The sequence below is a fragment of the Montipora foliosa genome, chromosome 13 (assembly GCF_036669935.1).
Source record: "Montipora foliosa isolate CH-2021 chromosome 13, ASM3666993v2, whole genome shotgun sequence".
Lineage (NCBI taxonomy): Eukaryota > Metazoa > Cnidaria > Anthozoa > Scleractinia > Acroporidae > Montipora > Montipora foliosa.
Window position 1 is genome coordinate 42,334,700 of NC_090881.1, and position 16,976 is coordinate 42,351,675.

Sequence of the window (16,976 nt, forward strand, 5' to 3'; positions counted from 1 at the left end):
AGCATCTGTCCTTCATTTATGTGAAAATTAGTCAAAATATTTGAGGAACCTACCGAAGCTATGAAAGCTATCGTAGCTCTTAAGGGACATATTTATTTAGTTCTTTTTCTAAATCAGACTTTTTGTGTGTTTAAAAATTAAAGTTGGTTCTTGCAAGCATAGAAGTTTGTCTGCGGGAAAATCAGAGTTCGTTTTTCAAAATCAAGAACATTTTCGGCTGAAAGTGGAGTTATTGTGGAGAATATACTGTAAACTGACAGGAGCCCAAGAGTAGGAGTGCTATTAAACTCCCAGAGACACCACATGAAGACTCGTTGAGCTCCACACTTTTAAACAGCATTTTAATGTCTTCACCACAATACAATTAAAAAGAAACAAAACAGAGTCGTCACACAGTCACGCAACATTCTCATTTGCTTTGCTTCATGAGAAATCTGAAATTTGCGTTGTTGTCAATGCTGTCATCTGACTTTGGTTGAAAGTATTAGACTCGCACAGGAACTCACTTGCTGCGTCACCCTGTCGTGACTATCCCTCGGTATTCCCACAGTAGGCCGATTTTCTGCCAAGGGAAAATCCTAGTTTATAATTTATAATGGCACTATCAAAGTAGGCATAGTTTCAATTATGGCCTGTTTCGTTTCTGTTTATACTGATTTCAATGTTTCTTATAAATAATGCGTCAAAGTACCAGGATGGCGCGATGTACGCTCACCCCCTGACAGATGATACTTCATATCCTCATAGTAATAAGCTGAGAAATAAGCTTGTGAGTCAGATAAATACGGAGAAACTTAAAGAAAATCACTTATGTCTTACAAGTAAAACTATTCAGTCCCCTATCAGGCATCATAATAAAATTGACCATCTACAGGCATCCGTTTACTGTTTGCATTCATGACTTACGGCTAAATTGTGGACTTGTTCTGAAACTGGAAGATGTGTGCTGACAGAAAAATGCGTGTATCACATTTTTAGTGGTTACAACCAAAACATGGACTCTTGCTATAACCAAAGGGTTAACAGACAAGAGTTTCTCGTTCTCCGAAAGACCCTATCTTTAGTTTCCGTGCCAATAAATGCCACTTTTTTTCTGTCACGCAAGGTCGCACAACATTCAAGCTTCTCATGGCGTTGTGTCTGTTTAAACTTAATCGTGTGAGGAAACAACATACAGCGCCCAAATCTCTGAGTAGCGGTAAGTTTTCCCGGGTTTCTTTCCCGTAATTACCGCTATTAACAAAGCGGTAATAAACTAAGAAGCGGGGTTGTAGTTTTCGTACTACGAAAGCTAACACCAGGTCTTTGGTCTTAGTTTTCGTGACACCCGAAATTATAAGCCATAAACTAACGTCACGCCCATAAAAATGTATTGTTCATTAGCGTGATTTTTTTGTTTTTTTATGGACCTGAATCTTGCCCGTTTATCGCTCAGAATATCGTCCAAATGTCAGAGTAGTACAAATGTCCCGCTCCATTCTCGCTCATTTATCGTTCAATTTTTATCCCTCCTGTCAGACTGATTATCGTCAGGCTCTGTATCGCTCATCAGCGAGACTTTTTATGGCCCGAATCTCGCCCGCGTCTCGCCCAGAATTTTCGTACGGGGAGGCACCATGAGAAAAAACTGTCTTGCCCAAGAACACAACACAATGTATCAGGTCAGTGCCCCAAACTCGGACCACTCGATCCACAGTCGAGCGCACTAAACCGTGAGGCCACCACCTTTTTAAAGTTGTTTTTTCAGCCTTGCAGCTGAACAAAAGCGAGTGCATGTAATGCTGAAAAACAATCACATCTTTCAGTTCCTCAATAGGATATGGCCTCTCATGGTAAAAAAGAGCCATTTCATCATATTGTAGCTTACAGCACGCTTACTTACAGTACAAATCAGCAAGTTGAAACAGTTTCGAAAAAAATCTGTGTGTATCGGTTGGCTTTGTCTTAATGGTTAAAAGCCCACCTTCAACCAACAGGATTTTCTGCCCTGTGTTTTTGTTGTGGAAATTCACATTGCTTATCGTAGTGATGTGACTGGATGAATTTCAGCTTTGGCGGTATTATTGTTCCGCAGCACGCAATGCCTGAAGGGTGAACATACAGCGCATGGGCCTTTAAGCCAACCATTTTGCACCCAATCAAGAGATGTTAGCAGTTTTTATATTGCCCAGTGGCTCTCAAAAATTCAAAACATCTTTCAAGTCAGATGACCCTTCCACATATGAAGTTATTTTGGGCATGGCATTTGCCGGAGGTCAACACTGATTTTATCCTCACTAATCCCTCTTTCACCAGCATCATTTGTTTCCTCTCCTCCTTCATGCACTACTTCTCAAAAGGCCGTACAAATGTACATGTATGTATCCTCCCAGTTGTCTGAAGTTCGAGAAAAACTGGTGGATCAAAATTGCCATCTACAGTTATTTTCCATTGAAGTGACATTCAATTTTATGTCGTATTAACAGGGTAATTTTAAAAAGAAAATAAGGACTGAGGACTCCAAAAGGTGGTCATTAGTCGTAATAACGGCCGGGGTGGTCGTATTAACGGGGTTTTCAGATAAGAGAACGTGAAGGCTTTTGGTCGGACCATAAAAAATTTGGTCGTATTAACGGGGTGCTCATAAGGTGGGGTTGCACTGTTGTTTAGAGTAACAAATTCCAAGGAAAGAACCCATGACATGAAAGCCCTGAACTAGTCGAAAATTATTTGATCTTAATTGAAAAGATTGTTTTCATGCTCTGGTTAATATTTTATCAATGGTGCATATTGGCGTGGCTTTAATAAGCAAATTCATCACGAGTGACAGCCGGCTGCCAAAAGAGCACAACGTGAGCACGGGAGAAAAGATATGGTTCGCACATAAGACTATGTCAAGTTAAGAAATTTCAAAAATTTCAACATTTTCCATTGACAAGTTTGTTCCACTTGCTGGTTGCATTTTTTTAATAATTCTTATGCAAACTATTGTTATGAGGATCAGAATTATTTTTAGTTTATCTGTCATGCAATTCCAGACTTTTCTAGAATTATATAAGAATGTGCAATATTTCAGAAATATCTTCCATGTGACTCAGAAGTTTCCACAATAGTATACACTTTGTAATAGACTATAAAATAGCGAAAGAACATTCTAGATGCTCAGCTAGAGTAAAAGTATAAAAGCAGCCTTGTAAATAATAGAAAAAACTCTTTTGCCTGAGGGCTTACCCTCGTGGCTGGCTGTGATTGATGGATGTGATCAGAATCCAGTTTACGACAAAAAAACAAAAAAAATATGGACAAGAGAACTTTGCGAAAACAAGCAAATTAAATGAGAACGTTGAGTGTCTGCATGACGCCCATCTCTGTTTTGTTTCATTTTAATTGTATTGTGGAGAAGGCTTTTGCGAAGTAAACATATTAAAGACTGTGGTATTCTAAAATGAGTGGAGCTCAGCGAGTCTTCAGTGTCTCTGGGAGTTAGTGCCTCTACTCTTGAGCTCCTGTTAGCGTATTATAATTTCCTAATTATACAAACTCCAATTTCAGCCGCAAATTCTCTTAACTTTGAAAAACAAGCACCAATTTAGAAAACATTTAATGTCCCTTAAGAGCTTTCGTAGCTAATTTGCACCACAAAGGAAGGACATCATCATTCTTATTAATATCTATAAATTGAACAGTCATGTATACTAGATACAATCATAATGATCAAAAATATACATGTAACTACCTGTATCTTAAAATGGGGCTTTAAAGAGATGACTGTCTTCAAAAAGCTAAAAATACTCACAATGTACCACCACAGTGGCAGTGTGGTTAACATCATTTCCAATGCCATTGCTTGCTTTGCAGCGATATGTTCCCTCACTTGATCTGTTGTTGGGCAGTACCAAGTTTTCACCAGTAGAAAGTATGTCACCGTCGCTACCATTACTTACTTTTGTCCAGGTGATGTTTGGTTTTGGTTTACCATCTGCAACGCAGTTTAATTGGATTGGAGAGCCACCTTCCACCACAACTTGGTCCTGGGCTCTTGTTGTCAATGATGGCGGGTCTGCAAAAAAATCAAGATTATAAATATTAATAATCATCAAATTGCAGGACAACTGTAATAACAGGTATGATCTTAGACTAGTAAATTAATCTTCCAAACAACAGTTACTAAGAATATTGGCTATTAGTTAACAGTGCTTGAAATTTTAGTTAAAATTCCAGGTTGTCCATGTTTCAAAAGCGGGCAACTAAACCCGTAAATTTGGTTGCCCTGATAAATGCTTGGTTGTCCATTGGGAAACCCTGTACATGTACTGTACGATTAAGGGCCCATCCACACTAATGCGTTTTCGAAAACCTCCTTTTTCAAGAACCTACCGGGTCCCTGAAAATGGGTAAAAAGATCTGCGTCCAAATGTGTTTTCACATCATTTTCGGCTGTCCACACTAGAGACTGGAAACGGAGATCTAAAGATGCATTTCTGTTACCAGGCTTTGTTTTTCGTCTTGGTGCACACGAAAGTGTCGAGGCATGCATGTGATTATGACATCACACATGTGAATTTTCCTATCTGACAATTTTTTGTAAGAAGCCCCCCGATATTCAAAACACGGGAAAATGCTCAACTGCGGCAAATTAATTATTGTTAACTTCACACTACTATCAGACATTGACCACAGAAAACTGTCAAGTGCTGCTTATGTAATATACCAGGGTTTGTACCCTTTTTCAGAAACAAATTTCCAGAACTTTTCCAGGACTTTCCAGGACTCAGATTGATTTTTCAAGGACCTAAAATTCACATTAATTAACCTTTTCACTCCTAAGATCTCAATGTTAATTCTCCTTACTGCCTGCCATATATTTAATATTTTTCACTTGAGTTTAACAGATTTCCAGAACTTTCCAGGAGCAGTAACCCTTTTCCAGGACTTTCCAGGCGTGGAAAATACCACAATAAATTTGCAGGACTTTCCAGGATTTTCAGGACCGGCGTGCGAACCCTGTAACACATTTTCTATTTCTGTCTGGGTTGTCCATTGCTTTTTGTTCGGGGAACCAACCTTTTCATTTTACCACAAACTAGTCCCTTGGTAAACTTTCACGTAGCCTCGGACGATTGGACAACCGCTAATTCCAAGCACTGTAGTTCACAATAAAAATATTATTATTACATCTCTTAGATAGCATGCAAGCTATGATTCTACAAAAGGGTCTAATGTTTAATACATTATTTACATGTAACTATGTAAAACTGTTTGATTCTTGCAAGCACCTGTTTCAAAAAGCCAATTTGTGGCAGTTGAACATTCTGCTTTACTTCAACTAGTTCCCTGCAGGGCTTGATTTTTACAAAAAAATCCAGTCACAATTTTGCGATACTTGAGATACATACATCTTACTAACCGAGTTCGAGGTCTGCACCATAAGTTACTGACTGAGTTTTTTCCGCTTAATTTAATTGGCCCAAACGCAACCAGCCATAAATCAACAGGAAAAAACGAGGTTAATCCGGCATGTGGGCAAGGAAACTAGTTGAAGGTTCTACTGCCACAAAGATTGCAGTGTCAAAATCCGAAAAACTAAATCTCCTTGGCTGTTTGAAATACATTGCGAAATTCCTTCAGTAGGAATTGACATGAATTATGATTGACATAGCTTGTTATCTTCCTTGTAAAGGTTAAGGTTAAGAACGGTGAACCCAAACAGTTTTCGTATTGCCCATGCAGTACTGCCTCTCGAAAATTCAAAGTATTGCAAGTCAGATGACGCTTCCATATGTGAAGTTATTTTGGACATGGCATTTGCGAGAGGTGAATGTTCATTTCACCCTCACTAATTTTAACCCCTCTTTCACCAGCATCATTTGTTTCCTATCCTCCTTCATGCGCTACTTCACAAAAGAACGGACATTGTACAAGTATCCTCCCAGTCAAACTGGAAGTTTGAGAAAAAACTGGTGGATCAAAAATTACCATCTACAATTTTTTTTCCCATTGACACTACAGGAAATTAACCAGTCGAATTAATGGGGTAATTTTATAAAGAAAATTAATAAGGACTGAGGCCTTCAAAAGGTGGTCATTGGTCATAATAACTGGGTGGTCGGATTAATGGGGTTTTCAGATAAGAGAACGTGACGGCTTTTGCTCGGGCCAAAAAAAGTGGTCGTATTAATGGGGTGGTCGTAAGGTGATGTTGCACTGTTGTTTAGCTTTAGAGTAACAAATTCCAGGGAAAGAACCCAGGATATGAAACCCCTGAACTAGTCGAAAATTATTTGATCTTAATAGAAAAGATTGCTTTCGTGCTCTGCATGGTTAATATTTGATCATTGGTGCATATCCGTGTGGCTTTAATACGCAAATTCATCACGAGTGATGACCGGCTGCCAAAAGAGCACAACACGCGCACAGGAGCAAAGATGGTTCGAACATTAGCTTATGTCAAGTTAGGAATTATGTCGTTCTTTAGCCGACATTTCAAAATTTCTAAGTTTGTTTCACTTGCTGGATTTGCATTTTTTTATAATTCACATACAAACGATGAGCATTCAGATAATTGAGAGACTTCACTTCTCCACTAATCAAGGTCTCTTCTTAAATTTGTTTTCCATGCACAATCAACATGCTGCAATTGCCACAATTACACATAACAATTTTTTGCCGATAAAAGTAATGAAAAAAGAAACCATTCTTAAACTAGACCCTCCGTGAGGGTACACTGGGTTGCCTGTGGTACGTGCACCATTCCAGACAATTTTTTTCAAGTTGGCCGGTCATTAAGAAGTCATACCAGACGAGGCCCTTTGGCTCACAGGTCCTCACACGTTCGTATGACGAAACAGACCTGTCCTTGCGTAATATGTAGCTCTAACAGTGCACGATATTGTTTTGGTATTGTCAACCATTGTAGTGCCATGGTAGAAGTGTTGGGTAAATAGTCTGAGAAGACATGTGGTTACTAGCAAAGTACTGAACCCAGAAAGATTGAAGAAAATAAATGGGAAGTGAGAAACACTGGCTTCTGGGCTGACATGTTGATAAACTTCTTTTCACCACAAGTTTAATTAAGCGTGCCCTCTGAGCATCTGACAGCTTTGTAATACCGAAGTTCACTGAAGTTAATCCCTGTTGGGCGGGGTTAGTGTTTGGATGGGAGACCGAAATAATATACCCTTCATAAAACAGAAGCATCGGACCGAAAATACAATTAACGCTAACAAATGCGAACTCAGCAAGGTACAGATTTTGTTAGCTTGCTTTATGCAAAAACAAATATTGATGCAAAAGTAAATAAATATTGATACACAGTAGAGAAAGAGCAGAAGGAAGTTTCCAGGACGATCGCTCGAGAATAACATATTTACGACATGAAAACAACATTTATTTTGAACCGTGAATATAGAATATAAAAAGTTACGATCAGCGACAAACGTTTTGGGGGATTTTTGCAACGTTCAATTTTGTTATTGTACGTTTTGGCTGCACAAATAAATCGCAAAATCGAAAGTGACATCGCCGGAATTCAGCGGGCGCCGTGATGAAGTTACCGCGGCCTGTTTACGCGCCAAACAGTGAAGCATCTGCAGTGTGTCAAATGATGGCAAGTTACCGGGTTTTTGTAAGTTTCTTTTTCTGTCAAGTGTTAAAAAGTTTGACAATGAAATGAGCGAAGTCAAAACAAAGATCACAATCGCACAACTCTTGTTTATGCAAAGTCAAAATTTACTCTCCAAGACGCGTTCGACGTTACTTATCACCAGGTAATTTCATCATTTTGGAAATGGCAGCTACTTTATTATTCATCTGCGTCACAATTTTTCACTGATTTTGGGGCTCATTTTGTTGAAACTCAAGCAAGCTTCCAACAGGCCTGTGAACCCTTCCTGCTTACAGAGCAATACTAAAAAACGTCTCCCATATCACATTTCAACCTAAAGCTCGGAAATTCAATACACAACATGATATTATAATTCACAAAGGCAGAAAATACCACAGAATCCTTTTCGTCTCGACGGGCGATAGATTGTTGTCGAAGTCCAGTACTCGTCACTTTTGAGATTCCTGCCCAGTTTATCCGACTGACTTTCCATTATTGAGCTCCATAAGGGTATATTTTGTTTAAGGATCCACTAAAACGCCATTCGCGTTACATGACTTTCGACGCCATTGCAGGCTAAGTTAATGATTCTACTGTGTCCACCAGAGAAATCTACGCAGTTCCACTACCCTCTCGATCCTAAGAAAATACACGCAGAAGGCTCTATGCACAAAGACACCACTTACCAGGGGAGTGACAGGCAAGACTTTTACCGACACGGAAAAAAAAAAACTAAAAAAAAGAAAATAAATAAAACAAACAAACTAAACGAAACTGAATGAATGAAAAATGAAATGAATGAATGAAAACCTCGACTGGTTTGCCATAGGCAACCCAGTAATTATTTGTCGGTGCGGTTGCTCTCAAAATAGTACCGGCAAAGGCTCTGATGCCTCGCAAGAATGTATCAATTAAAATTGAAAATTGACAAGTTTAGCAATTATAATTACATGTATGTGGAAGGAATACTTGCTTTTCACCGAAATGGTGATGAAAAAACAAAGACAATCACACAAGCTTGATTAAATAAAATGAGGTCAGGCTTAGACGAAAAGAGATATGATCAACCCTTTTTCAAAACCAATTGAAACAAATTTCTCATGCACACATACAGTACAGTATTACGTACGGCCTGGATAACGACGAGTGTTTCGTTCGCAATGGACAATACAATTAAATGTCGCTTACATTGTAACTGTAGTTAACAGTATCATTCTGTGTACAATGTATCTTTAAAGAAGTCTTTGATTTTACATTTTATGAAAAGATTACAAAATTTGAGTCCTTTCGTAAATTGCACACTTTCTCATTTTCATTACAATTATTTTCTTGCATTAAGACCCGATTCTTCACACAAGAGATCTCAAATTTGACAGTCTTCTACTTCGTTGACAAGTGCAACAGATCATTATTGTTCTTTCCCACGGCAAGCCTCGTCCTTTCTCCCACGGCAAATTGCACCTCGGTTTTACCCAGGGAAAAAAATTGGCATAACCTCAGTGGCACACGCCCACTACCCACAGCAAAGACGAGGTATCGCCTGTGGCACTGTGCTTCGAGGTCATACATGGGTTGTGCTCGAGCCCCTAGACAGCAGCATACCCTTAGCAATCAAGTCTCCAACTGCGAGCAAGGGCAATTAGCAGGTCATATATTATTATTATTATTATCTATAAATTAAACAGTCATGTACATGTATACTACACTGTACATGTAGATACAATCATATCAAAAATACATATATGTACAACTATCTTAAAATGGGGCTTTAATGAGATGACTGTCTTCAAAAAAGCTTAAAATACTCACAAATTACCACCACAGTGGCAGTGTGGTTAACATCATTTCCAATGCCATTGCTTGCACTGCAGCGATATGTTCCCTCACTTGATCTGTTGTTGGGCAGTACCAAGTTTTCACCAGTAGAAAGTATGTCACCGTCGCTACCATTACTTACTTTTGTCCAGGTGATGTTTGGTTTTGGTTCACCATCTGCAGCGCAGTTTAATTGGATTGAAGAGCCACCTTCCACCACAACTTGGTCCTGGGCTCTTGCTGTCAATGATGGCGCGTCTGCAAAAAAATCAAGATTATAAATATTTATTTAATAATCATCAAATTGCAGGACAACTGTCATAACAGGTATGATCTTAGACTAGTAAATTAAATCTTCCAAACAATTGAGAATATTGGTTATTAACAGTGCTCAAAAATTAAAAAATCTTCCACGGTGAGGCTGTCCCTGTTTCAAAAGTGGCCAACTAAACCCGTAAATTTGGTTGCCTTGATAAAGGCTTCGTTGTCCATTGGGAAACCCTGTACATGTACAATTAATTAAGGGCCCATCCACACAAATGCGTTTTTGAAACCCTCTTTTTTCAATAGGTTCCTGAAAACAGATAAAAAGATCTGCATCCACATGTGTTTACACATCATATTCGGCCGTCCACACTAGAGACTAAAAATGGAGATCTAAAGAATGTGTTTCTGTTACCAGGATTTACAAGGTTAATGCGGCTCGCGGGCAAGGAAACTAGTCGAAGTCAAATGGAAAAAAAGGTTCAACTGCCAGAAAGATTGGAGTGTCAAAATCTGAAAAACTAAATCTTCTTAATTAGCTGTTTGAAATACATGTTACAGTAGTTGCTTGCAAGATTCAAACAGTTTTACAAGTTTATGTAACAGAAACGGCACGAAAAACTTTCAGATCTAGATACAATACAATACAATAGAAGAGCTTTTATTTCAACACAACGGTGATTAAAGCATTAAAATCGTCTTAGTATATACATATAGAAAATTGTTATCATTATTGTGGGGCATTGTTTGCGGAGATTCTGCATGAAAGTCTAAATTACGTAATTTGTCGCATTTAGTAATTTGTCGGATAGTTCTTGATATTGGATGTCTTTGCAAGATCTGGAGTGAGGAGATTCCACATGTGCAATAGAAGCTCTGAATGCTATTGAATTTTTCAAAAAATATGTGTCAAAGCGAGGCACTGTTACCCTGTTCGTAGTACGTAAATGATGGATAAGTCTTCTTGGTTAAAATATGACCCATAGAGGGAAGGATACAATCATGACTAGACTTTGTACATGTACATAATTAAAGTGTAAGGAATCCCATTTGGCAGTCTTAAGTACTTCTGTGGTGGGCATATCTCGCAGAAGGCTGTATATTAACTTAGCAGCTCTACAGTGTGGAGATTCCAGGGCAAGGAACCCATCCTTGTAAGTAAAACTTCCCCATATCGGCAACGCATAGGAAGCAGAGGGTAAAATTCTCTTAAAATATAAATCTAGGAGTATGTTACGTGGTAAAAAGGAACTACGCTTTAGTAAATTTAATTTGTTAACAACACTTTTCTTCACTTCAGAAATATGTTGAGCCCATGTAAGTTTATCATCTATGGTTACGCCTAATACATGTAGTCGTGTGTGGCTGACCCATTTTATGGTGTGATTGAACATTGTGAGAGCGTTGAGCAGGAAAGTAAAACTGCCTCATAGTAACATCATTGCTTCACACTTTTTGGGGTGAGGAACCAGTTTGTACTTTGAACTCCAACCTTCTAATTCCTTTAGTGCGTTATTGAGCATGTTTGTAAACGGAGTCCACTGACTCACCTATACAATAGATGGTTGTGTCGTCGGCATACATGTATAGAGAGGCGGAACTAACAGCCTCGGGTAAATCGCCGGTATATAGGGCAAAAAGTGGTTGACCCAGCATGGACCCCTGAGGGACACTCAGGCTGGATTGTATTGTTTTCTTTCACTCAAGTAGTCTCTTGCCCAGGCGAGTAGGTTTCCCTTGATCCCTTGAGTTTGTAGGGAAATGCTGTCAAACGCTTTTTGGAAATCAATAAATAGTACGCCAACAACAAGGTTGGAGTCTAAGGTGCATCTCCAAGGCTGCTGCCTAAGAAAATTTTAAAGGGGCCCTCAGAGCTAAACTCTGAGAACTTAGGAGCCCAACATACGAAGTGAAAGGTGTTGTGTGAAAAATTAAGGAGCCCAGAGCTATTCTTTGGGAGCCCCAGGCTACCGGGCTCCTGTTAGGCAACAGCCTTGATCTCCAGGTCTCAGTTAGGTGTGCTAAGAATAAATCGGTAGAGTGGCCTTTGTGGTAGGCCCACTGATATTCCCTTACCCGCTGGTTATGAGTGAAGATACGTACGGTCAACAATAGAGTCAATGACACAAGACTCAAGGATTTTGCTTGCTACACTTAGCATAGACAATGAGCGATAATTTCCTCTATCTGACTCGTCGTATTTCTTAAATTTAGGATTTATTCTAGCAACCTTCAAGTCATCGTAAACTTTCGCTTCTCTCAAGCTACGTAGATATAGGTTAGTCAGCGGCATGGCGATAGATGTTACAGCAGTTGCAAGTAACCATGGCGAAATGCTATCGCGGCCCGTAACTTTGTTTGTCTTTGTTGTAGGTCATTTTGTTCCTTAGGTTAATTGCAACCAAACTAGGTCATTTTGTTTCAATCTAGGTCATTTTATTTTAAACTAGGTTGAAATTATTGATAGTAGGAAATATCAACAAAAACCCATCAATTATTAGTAAGTATGTGTAATATATTGGTTAGTAAATTGGTCAGCTAGAGGAAAGGAGATGAACTTAGTGCAGCTTAGATTTTCATGAGTATTAGGCACTGATTTTAAATGGTTAGCATAAAGATTGGGGTTAGGCATACAGTGCATGATAACCGATTCTACTTTTCTTTCACAGAGCTTTTTAGGACATTGTTCATTGATGAATCTCCTTAGGATGGCAGAGGCAACAATATTGAATTATAGTCCAAGGAATAAAAGAACTAAAACATAAATGATGTCTTGTTGATTTTGAATTTGCTTAGTTATTTCCTCTATCTTTTGCTTACTTTGAATTCATAATAATCAAAGGCAAGTAAAAACAAAACTTTGAAAAGTCAGGAAAAAGGGTTTCATAATCTACGGTATTGATTAGAAGCCATTAATTTTTGTAGGCTCTTGTAAGTGTTTTTTCTTTTGAATTATGAAATAAAAATATATCCTTTTTTTTTTTGTTGTTGTGTATTGTAAATGTAGAGTGAATCAACTGTTATTAATACAACGTATAGTTCCCTCACCCTATTTTATATGACTGCAGAGAGCTAAGATATACATGTAATCAACAAATAACAAAGGAAACATCACTGATGTGGGCCTCATGGCTACTAATTTTCAGTTTATGGTCCTGCCTTAAAAAAGAGGTTTCATTTCACTGTAAAAACAGCATTTTTTAATGTGACTCTCCTTTAAACAAGAAATATAAGTGACAGAAAACGATGTTTCGGTGCATCTTGCGCCATCATCAAGGTTACAAAGATAAAATGCGGTTTGTGAAAAGGCTAAGTTGAAACTTAGCCTTTTCACAAACCGCATTTTATCTTTGTAACCTTGATAATGGCGCAAGATGCACCGAAACGTTGGTTTCTGTCACTTATATTTCTTGTTTCATGTATTTCTAAATCGTTTCTAATAAGACTCTCCTTTAATACACCAATTCAGTATGTAGAAGGAGGCAATGTAACATTAAATTTTGAAAAGTATGCAGCATGTAAGAAAGATGTAAAATCTTTTAACAATGAATGCTACATGTAAAAAAAACTGCATGGTAGACTCAAATGAAATTGCAAAATCTGTGTGGGAAACAATTAAACATCTAAGTTTGAAAACTGAGCCATATTTTTAAAAAGAAAGAAGGCACCTGAATTGAACTTTGGACTGATTCATCCTTCACAGCTTTCAGTGTTCTGATGTAAATTAGATTGTTGCCTTTTCAATTTGCTTAATTTTATCAAATGAAAATTTAATCATGAATTTTCATTCTGACTTTTTCCAATCAATATGTTGTAATGTATGTAAGTCAACTACAGTATTAAGTATAATAGAAGGATAACACATATTAAACAATCTGACTGCAGCAAACTTGAATATTCAATTAAACTACAGTAATGAAAGTAGTTTGTAGATCATGAAAGGCATGCATCACATGCTGTTTGATCTTTGAACAGTGTTAATAACAATGAATTTCATTTTTGCCTGGCATGGAAAGGCAGCATTGTTATATAAAATAGTTATTATGCTGAATGCTTCCTTTTCTCCAAAGAGCCTAAATAAATATTCTTATCAATTAATTAATTTAAAATTTTGTATAATACATGATAAAATCATTGTAGCAAACATGATCCATTTGAATACTTGACCAAAGACACCACATGTGCCATTCTTCAGTGCACAGGAAGAAAAGAAAGAATTCCAAGGCAGAAAGGAATGCTTGATAATATTTTAATTTCTGTGATTAAAAGCAAGGAACGATTGTTAATGACCTTTAATGCCTTCAATTATGTCACATCCCGCAAGTTAAAACTTCTACATGTTACAAAACTAAAACAACACTGCAAACAAAACATCAACACTTCTGCTTTCTGTTCCTGAAGTCCACAACTATATTGTCCTCCTTGCTTGTATAGGGAACCATTTAAGTCATGGATGACATGAGCACAAATTGAATCAGTTGCACTCTAACTCAGCGTTTTGACCTTTATTTTGGTGTGAACCACGGCGTTTTTGGCTGTAAATTTTTCTCAACTTTCAGATAACTAGGAAACTCAACTTTTTCACACATCTTCATAACTCTGCCAGGATGATATGAAATTGAGGTTAACTTAAACTTGAAAAGGTCAACAAAAAAATTATGCCATTAGCAAGGACAATATTTGCCATCCTTCAGTGCACAAGATGAACAAAATTCAAAGACAGAGGAATGCTTCATGGAATAAACTAGAAAATAGTTTTTGCATCAAAGGAAAACAGCTATCACATTACAATTCAATATTTTGTGATATTACAACCATGACAGTGCACGTAATTTCCTACCAACGACTATTCACAGGTATGACTAACAACTTAACACCCTGGGGCAATATCAATTATGCATTTTCAAAACGTTAAATCAGAAGGTATAAGCTTGTCATCAAACACGAGCTTTTGTGCCACTTTTGAAAATTAGCAATATAAACAGAAGCTTAGAAACATGCATGTACATCCAAACATTCTGAGAAAAGCGAAAAGATATGCAGATCTTCCACGGCTAAGTTAATTTCAACGATTACTTCAACGAATTTACTTCTTTTAAAACGATTCTTGTTTTTTTAATTTTTATTTTTATTTTTCGCCAAATAACGCCCATCAAATAATGCAAATTTCAGGCGAGAGCTCTTTCTAGATAATATGAGTTTCGTTTATTTCCAAGAAACTAATAAAAAGGGTGATAAAAATAATAACAAATGTTGTGTGTACACGTATTACGTAGAAACGCACTTCAACAAATTTTTCACCAAAATGTTTTACCAAAAATTTTACCAAAGCAATTTGAGCACAGGTGTTAACATTTTTATTTCCTTGAATTTCTCATTCTCTTAGCTGGTAAGCAATTTCATGGCTTCTACATGTTCCCAGATTCCGCATTTTGAACTGCCCTCTGTAAGCAAAACGATTGATGCAGCACTGTAGCTCATTCCTTCCAAGTGCCGCTTTCAACACTTATGAAATCAACAAAGCCAAGGAAATAAGACACCAAACGTTGTAACAGAAATTCCGAAACCGGCAAATGGCACCTTCCTTTAAAAAAAATATCATGATTTCACACACATCATATGAATTCATCAAAGGATCGATTGACTTTTTCGAACGGAGTCGTATCAGACCATATTCGATGAGTCATGAGTTACCGCAGGCCCTGCAGCTCAAACCGGAATAAAACACAACAAATGTTCACTTAGTGACATACCATTTGAGTTCAAACTGGAAAGAAACAGTTTTCTCTTTTTCAACGAAAGCAAAGTGAGTGGATTCGTAATCATATATCCACCCTTAAGACAGCTGTTAAAAGTAAAGTTTACTTACAATTCACGATGATTTGCACCGATGACGAGCTATCCTTTCCGTCTGCAGCTTGGACTATCAACAAGTAATCGTCGCTGTCATTTCTGTTCATGGTATCAAACGTGATTGTTACATTTCTTCCCGTAATATTCAGTGTCACTCGATCATCACGTATGATTGGGGCTCCTACGAAAAAAGCGTCCACAATGAAAGAATCCGATCCCGAGATTTTAAACTCCAACTTACGAAATGTACTTCCTTCAATGCTGTATGTCCATTCTAATGTTGCTTGTTTTGTTTCCAAAACACGAAGTGGATTTGAGGGCTCGTTGGTAATTGTCACTTGCGATTCTACAGAAAAAAAGAAAGTAGCGCATATCAAGCACAGTCTCTTGCCATCGAAACATAGATGTTTTTGTCACAACCTTGTTGTTGAACCATTCACTTCAAGTTAAGATATACGCTAAGCTGTTTACAGTGTAACAAATTGTCACTCAAATCCACACCTACCTGCTACTTGAGCCAGGGAAAGGAAGAATAACAGCGCCGAAAAGCGAACGAAGAGAACCATAACGTTTTTGATGCGATAAACGAACACTGCGTTTCCTCCGGCAAACTGTTCTAATATTAACGTCCGTGTTACTTGCACATACATTTGCATATGCAAAATCGGCGCGAAGCAGTCGCCATATTTTTTGAAAAAAATAGGCACGCATACTGTACATGTGGTACATGTGAGCAGCCCACGTTGTTTCAAAGTTTGTTTCAGTGGCGGATCCAGACCTGGAGGTAACGTGTGGGCCCGCTCTCGAATATTTTGTTTTTGCCCTTTCATAGTTTTGGTGTTTTGGTGGCTTTGGCCCCCCGGGCCCCTCCCCTGGATCCTCCACTTTGTTTTGCTGTGAAGTTGTATCATAAAATGATCTTCTCTAAATTGTTTTTTAACCTTGTCAATGGGTATCATAAGACTCCCTCCGCGAAAGAACTGAATTGACACAAATAAACATTCAGCATCAAAATTTATTCGATGAGATTTTCTATCATATTACCCCTCAAAACTAAATTAAGAACGATTGACGACTTTAATCACATCATATAATCGCTTGAAAAAGTATCTATTTATTTCTTTAAATCGTTTTTGGTCAAAAGGTGTGAGAGAAGATTGTGACACGCTGTTCGACTTGTTACGCAAGATCTAAATAGCAGACTGCTTGCGCAGCCATCTTCAATAATACAAGTAGCAGAGGGCTGGGGTGAGTCAAAAAATCTTCTAGGAGTTGGGGTTTGTCAACGAAAAATGTCCACATACTTAGAACATTTTACCTTATGGCATAGTTAATGCAAGGAGATAGTTATGAAACTCGACAAGTTCCTTTGTTACATGTTTTTGTCCGTATTTTTGGCCTGGACCCTGCACTAACCAATCAATAACCAATCAAATCCTTCGATTACATTTAAGCGCAACTA

General features: G+C 37.9%; 1 protein-coding gene across 3 annotated transcripts in view; it reads right to left on the reverse strand.

The window, feature by feature from the left end:
* The window catches only part of LOC137982329 (hemicentin-1-like), a 59,841-nt gene extending 43,663 nt beyond the window's left edge, over nt 1–16,178 (reverse strand). For all 3 annotated transcript variants that reach the window (XM_068829408.1, XM_068829409.1, XM_068829407.1), the window contains exons 1-4: nt 16,020–16,178; nt 15,531–15,860; nt 9,392–9,655; nt 3,776–4,039 (exon numbers count right to left, since the gene is read on the reverse strand). In XM_068829408.1, coding sequence (XP_068685509.1) covers nt 3,776–4,039; nt 9,392–9,655; nt 15,531–15,860; nt 16,020–16,170 — 1,009 coding nt within the window. In that variant the 5' untranslated portion in view covers nt 16,171–16,178. The remainder of the gene's footprint in view (nt 1–3,775; nt 4,040–9,391; nt 9,656–15,530; nt 15,861–16,019) is intronic.
* Between the last annotated feature and the right edge of the window lie 798 nt (nt 16,179–16,976).